Source organism: Egretta garzetta, unplaced genomic scaffold (genome assembly GCF_000687185.1).
Source record: "Egretta garzetta isolate BGI_Z169 unplaced genomic scaffold, ASM68718v1 scaffold597, whole genome shotgun sequence".
NCBI classification, from domain to species: domain Eukaryota; kingdom Metazoa; phylum Chordata; class Aves; order Pelecaniformes; family Ardeidae; genus Egretta; species Egretta garzetta.
Window position 1 is genome coordinate 281,308 of NW_009260353.1, and position 6,875 is coordinate 288,182.

General features: G+C 38.6%; 1 protein-coding gene across 2 annotated transcripts in view; it reads left to right on the forward strand.

The window, feature by feature from the left end:
* ABHD13 (abhydrolase domain containing 13) overlaps positions 1-6,176 on the forward strand; it is a 12,704-nt gene extending 6,528 nt beyond the window's left edge. For both annotated transcript variants that reach the window (XM_009642950.2, XM_009642951.2), the window contains exon 2: positions 2,828-6,176. In XM_009642950.2, coding sequence (XP_009641245.1) covers positions 2,863-3,876 — 1,014 coding nt within the window. In that variant the 5' untranslated portion in view covers positions 2,828-2,862 and the 3' untranslated portion in view covers positions 3,877-6,176. The remainder of the gene's footprint in view (positions 1-2,827) is intronic.
* The last annotated feature ends 699 nt before the right edge of the window (positions 6,177-6,875 follow it).

A 6,875-nucleotide genomic window follows, 5' to 3' on the forward strand; every position in this document is an offset into this window, starting at 1 on the left:
TATATATAGTCTTGCAGTACGTAGAGCAGTCTCAAATATCATACACCTCAAAAAGAGTTGAGGAACACCTTATCGCTCACTGAAAATGGTACTATGTTAGCCTACCCTTTTTATTTATGTCCTTTAAGTGGAAGTTTGCTTCTGCTTGTATCATCTTCTACTGTTCAGGTCAAACAAGATAATGTTTGGAAGGCCTGCTGCTTTGGGCTCCATAGAAAGCATGATTTGTAACTTTATTGAGAATGGGCTTGTACTGAGTCCCTTCTGAGCCTGTGTGCTTGTTTGAGAAACCATCATTTTCCCTTCTAGTGATCTTTCAATTGATATTGGAAAGAGGCAGGGAAGAAGAACCTAGGAGAAACTGGTATCTTAGTTCTCTAGCTAACAAATCTTGCCTTAAGATGTGGAGTAAGAGCTATGGTCTGATTCAAGCCTGGAAATGGATGGAACTAGTGAAGTTTCATGTAGCTGGGAAGAAAACTTTAATAGTTATGTAGTTGTTCATTTGTGCAGAGTAGTCAGCTTTACCGAAATATGTAGGTGAGTATGAAACGTTTGTGGCTGTGTAGTTTGCCCTTCCTGCTAACCACCATATGCTGAGTTCTAGTTGTAGGATGCATTGGTTTTGCAACTCAAGTAGCAAAGGTTTTATACATACCTATGTCTATATCAGAAGTAATCACACAGCTGCAGTATCTCAGTAGTATAGCATTTTGATATTATCCTACTGAAATAAGAATAGAAGCAGTGCACGAATGAAACTAACACGGTTTATAAAATCAGCTGTGAGTATCAGTCTTCAAATAGCAATCCTTAGTGTATATGGGGTAGCTGTCTGCAAAACTTCACCTTAAGTCAGATTTTTATGACTTCTTTTGACTTTTAGTAGTTAGTTTTAATGATGAGTCTCTTCCTCTTTTGTGAATGTCTTGTTGAGAAAGCATTTTTGGAGTCTCTTCCATTTGGTAAGAAAGTCACCAAAATTTTGAGTAACGCAGATAAGGAGAGTGTTTTCACTGTGTCATTCATTATCAATGTTCTTATAGTCTTGAAATGCAATGCAGGAAACATTTGTCAACTTCATTAGGAAGTTCTCTTACAAATTAAAGTATCTACTTTATGTGTCTTCTAGTCACTGTGACTTCTTTACTAGAGGAATGGATCACAAGAATTAAATTTTCATAGAGACAATATGCATACTTGGCTGTGGATATTGAACAGGGCTCATAAATAATATATGAGAACAATTTTGGGATAGCTGCTCTCTATACTATATTTCACCAGTTTTATTTATTTGGAGTAGATACACTATATAAAAGCTTAATTTCACGTTGCCTTTGGTAAAAATGTGACTCTTAAGATGTAACATCCATTTTTATTTCTAATATATATCTAATTGTCACATAAAATAATTAGAGATGGCAATTTTTCCTGGTCATATTGGGTGCTTACCATATTTGTGGAGTGCAAAGGCTGTGACTGCAGAGGTCGCCTTTTATTGCTTGATCCTACCAAGGTGGCTGGTGCCGTTGCAGCCCTGTCTGGCAGTATTAGGCCATACAGCTTGTTTTGGTGTGTGGGTCCTGGGACTTAACCGAGTGCTTGAATGCCTCTCTGCGGGTCAGCCCCCTTTGGAGTTAATTCAGCTTCTTAGTGCACCACATCATTTCAGGAGGCTATAACTTTGAGTGTGTCTAAACTGTAATTATTAACTGCTATGTAACTTAGAGTGTTCTTACACAAGCAAGCTTGTGTTGTCACTTCCAGGCAGTATGGTTATTCAGCTTGGTGGTGACTGAACTGTTCCTGTAGTTCTCATGTAGGTTTGGCAGATTTTGCCTATTTCCACATTACAGTTGAACCCAGCGGTGAATAATGTGAGAGACTCTGTGTATGCTGGGAGACATAACTATCTCTTATGGTTGGAAAGAAGATTTAGTCCATTATCGTTAACATCACTTGCCTCGTTTTATGCTAAGTGTATGTTTTTGACATGAGTCTGTCTCCATGTTTGAACTTTTCAGTGGTTGTGCTTTTCCTTGATCAGAGAATAATGTAGTTAGCTGACTGTTTTCAGTGGTCTTATATGATGATGAAGTCTTTCATTCAGCTAAAGATTTAATATGGATTATTGAGCTGACAGTGGAAAACTATCATCATAAATCAGAACCAATCCAAATATAGCAAAACAGCTGTAATAAGTAACTACAATGTGGTATCCTACTATAGATGAGTCTCTCTTCTGACCAGTTTACACATTGCTCTGTATTCACAGTTGCTCAAGATACTGAAAGACAGCTGCCAAAGAATAGCAGACCTGGTATGCGTTGTGAGACTCCACTGGTTGCAGAGTGAAGGGCATAGGCTTACTGAATGCTCCTCTTGGCCTCAATCAGTAGCAACTTAGAAATAAGGACTGCTTTTGTTTGCATTCTCTGGATTCTGGAATTACTTACGTGAGAAGCTTTGACGAACTGGTGATACGGTCCCTATGGTTGTTCTGTTGGTTGGTAGGGAAGACTGAGGGAAAGCATAAGCTATTATGGTTCCAGTCAATCAATTATCTAGTGCTACTGATGGACCTTGACTGCTGAAATAAAGTAAATGGGGTTTTGAAGGCTTCTAAAGCCTTTTCCTAATGATTGTTTTTCCACTTGTTATACAGAGTTGAGTGGTTTCCAAAAGTTCAAAGGGAGTTTGCCACCAAGTTTGGCATTTATGCTTTAATGTATTGACCTGCCATTAATCTTCTGCAAGTATGAATGCTTAAATCTCCTCCTGTTTCTTTCCCCTATATTTATACATATACATTTGGGTTTTTTTACAGGATTTACTTGGAGTAAAAGACCACTGACTTCTACAATGGAAAAGTCATGGATGCTTTGGACCTTTGTTAAAAGATGGCTACTAGCATTGGCTTCCTGGTCTTGGAGTCTCTGCCGTATTTGTCTTTTACCCTTGATAGTAACTTTTCACTTGTACGGAGGCATTATACTACTTATATTAATATTTGTATCAATAGCGGGTATATTATATAAATTCCAGGATGTGCTGCTTTACTTTCCTGAACAGCCCCCCTCGTCACGCCTTTACGTTCCTATGCCTACTGGTATACCACATGAAAATATCTTCATCAAAACCAAAGATGGAGTTCTTCTCAATCTTATTCTGCTGAGATACACAGGGGACAATGCAGCGTATTCTCCAACCATCATTTACTTTCATGGGAACGCAGGCAACATTGGCCACAGGTTGCCAAATGCTTTGTTAATGCTGGTAAACCTGAAAGTAAACTTAATTCTTGTCGATTATAGAGGGTATGGAAAAAGTGAAGGAGAAGCAAGTGAAGAAGGTTTGTACTTAGATTCTGAGGCTGTGTTAGACTATGTGATGACTCGGTCTGATCTTGATAAAACAAAAATTTTTCTTTTTGGCCGTTCCTTGGGGGGAGCAGTAGCTATTCACTTAGCTTCTGAAAATTCCCATAGGATTTCTGCCATCGTGGTGGAGAACACCTTTCTTAGCATCCCATACATGGCCAGCACTTTGTTTTCTTTCTTTCCAATGAGGTATCTTCCTTTATGGTGCTACAAAAATAAATTTCTGTCCTACAGAAAAATCTCTCAGTGCAGAATGCCTTCTCTCTTCATCTCTGGGTTGTCTGACCAGTTAATTCCACCAGTTATGATGAAGCAACTTTATGAATTATCCCCAGCTCGGACTAAGAGATTGGCGATATTTCCTGACGGAACTCATAATGACACTTGGCAGTGCCAGGGTTATTTCACTGCACTCGAACAGTTCATCAAAGAAGTAATAAAGAGTCACTCCCCTGAAGAAATGGCGAAAACATCATCTAACGTAACAATAATATAATTGATGTTCTTCTTTGGGGTGGGGTGGGGGGAGTACCTGCACTGTACCTTGATTTGTGAAAAGTGGTAAAAGAATGTCCATTTTTAAATGTATGTCATGTCTGTACTTACCTAAAGAGTGAAATTAAACTTGGAGAGGTCTGATGCTTTATTAAGATGTTCCAGATAACTTTTACATTTGCAGCATTGTAAATGAACCATTTTGTCTTTCTCATACTTTTTTGGTATCTCTGTCCATATATGCCATTTGTTTGATATGTACAACGGATGCTATTAAAGGAACTTGCTACAAAAGTAGTACAGAATGTATTAGTTTAGCACAACGGGAGGCTCTTCAGTATTCACTGCTATATCTGTGAGCTTTTTGGACAGTCACAGTTAGCACAATGATTTGTTGCTTCTTTTAGCGTTTATTTACAGTGTGCCATGCATGAGATCAGTGTTTTATTCCTTGAAATTTTATATTATGCAAGGTGGGAAGTCTTTAATGTGCTAAATAATATAAACCAACATTAATGGTAGAGTATACTTGCAGGTATACTACCCTGGGTTATTACTGGTTTTTACGGTTATGCATTCATGTATAGTTCAAACTGCAGCTGAAGAGGACAAGACACTACCCCTGTTTTTCATTTTACTATTTGTATTATAGTAGTGCCCGGAAAGTTGTATGTGCCTAAACGTCATGGCTTCGGGATTTTGCCCAGGCAATTTCTTCCTTCAAAATAGAAGTAACCCTCAAAAAGAGAGCAGTGCAATCTAAGCTCCATTCCGCCCCAAGCTCTCCTCTCTAATGTACAGGCCGACTATATGTTGGTATTAGTCTGCTTGTGCATTTGAGGGGGGATTTCCCAAGGCAGAGTGGGTGGTATGGTAAAAAAGAGCATCATGCAAGGTAAAAGTATGTGTTCGATTATTTATTTTTTTTTTTTGGCTGGTGTAATTAAATGTGTGTACCCCTTATTTATACCTCTAAAAGAAACAAATCCAAATAATTACCAGTGATCACATGATTAGAGGTTAATGTGTACAGTTGTTACAGAAAGGTTAATAAAAATGAGCAGTGCATTAAATTTAGTAGACCTAAGCTTAGTCTGAAAGAGACAATGTTTATTTTAACACTTTTACTGATCTGCTTGCAAAAAGTCTTTCACAGTTCTGTTGTGCCATGTAGAAGTAGCCTCAGCATCAGCAGAAGTGAGTTTTCTGTAGCTCTGCTGGGATTTTTGAAGCTAATATGGCCACTTCAGAGCCAGCAGTACTTAAGCTGAGAGAGTTTAATTCTGACTGAATGTTGGGGTTCTTTAGTTTGTTTGCTTTTAGGAGTCCTTATCCTAGCTAGTCATGTCAAAGTTGCATGCTGTTAGCTCAGTCAGTATTGGAGTGCAGGGCTGTTTTAAATCTCTTCTGCAGGTTTTATTTCTCATTTGCTGCAGCTGATAGTTTGCCTCTTCAAAATATTTTTTTATGGGAAGAACGAACTGTGGAAAATCTTCCACACAATCTGTACAATTGCCCTTCGGATTGAAATTTATAAATAAAACTTTTCTGCCATGTTGTCCTGATTCAGAAAAGCATCTCAGCACACACTTAAAATCTCTTTCCTGATGGACAGTGGTATTTTAAGCTTGTGCTTAAGTTCTCCGGTTGAATAAAACTGCTTTCCTGAACTGGTGCCTTAATGGTTACGCCTCCTAAAACTTGCCATGTGGAATTACAGGTCTTATGTACACATGGGTAATAGTTGTCTGCAGTGTCTAGATAGGGTGATAAACCTTTACTTAAATGTGATTGTTATTATTTATTTATTTTTAAACAAACATATGCATACCAGATGTAGCTTTCTCTGGTAAGTATCTTTTGTCGTGCTGTTGTTAAGGTTTTCTTAGAGTTGATTGGAAAACCTATAGACCTTTTTGGATCTATAGACCTAAGATCATTATAGACAGAGCATAGTTTTAAATCTGCATGAAACCAAAACTGTCTCCTCAGCCTTCCGGTGGTGGTATTTTTGCAGGGAGAGGTGGGTAGGGAAGGTACATTGGTGAAATTTGGCTGGGGGGGAGGGATGGTATATAGTGGAAGGGAGTTAATAGACCTAACATTCCTTTTTCCTGATGTATTCTAAAATGACAGCGTGAGCTGCTTGCATGGATTATTTCAGTTACTTCCCATTGCTTTAGAACTAAGGTGGAGGGAGAGAAGGAGAGTAAGTGGGCAAATACTGCTTTTCTAAAAATAAGTTGATAAAGCCAAAAGAATAAATTACTTGTTGGAGACAGAATGAAGAGAAGGTAAATAATTATTTCAGAAGTTGTAAAAACTGCTTTAGAACTAAGGTGGAGGGAGAGAAGGAGAGTAAGTGGGCAAATACTGCTTTTCTAAAAATAAGTTGATAAAGCCAAAAGAATAAATTACTTGTTGGAGACAGAATGAAGAGAAGGTAAATAATTATTTCAGAAGTTGTCAGAACTTGCCATTAAATACTTCCCCCTCCCCCCCCCCCCCCCCCCGCCTTCTCCCCACCCCTGTTCAGGCCCAATTCCCTATGGCTTGCCTGAAGTAATAGCATTTTCATTTTTGCAGCCACAGATGAGAGAGTGTCTAATATTAATTGCTAATGGAATTAAGTGACTAGTCAACAGAGAAATGATTAGGCAGAGAAACGGCAATGTGTATCTTCATAGCCCAAAGCGCAGTGAAAAAGCTCCGTCGCTCTTTAATAGACTGATGCAGACTCCAAAAGGGCATGTATCTGCTCGTATATAGATGTCACTCAGCAATGTAACTCCTCACGTGAGACCTCTTTGGACAATTGTAATAAAAGATTGGACTGTGAGTAGGTACTTGAGTTAATCTCTGGGAACACAAATTCAGCCTGGGTTTTAACATAGTACCAGGAAAAATGGGAGTGCCCCTCACTTCTGCTTACATCCCTTCCCATCTTCCCTGCCCTCGGATTTGACAGAAAGAATGAGAATCGCCATGAAGTCACCAGTA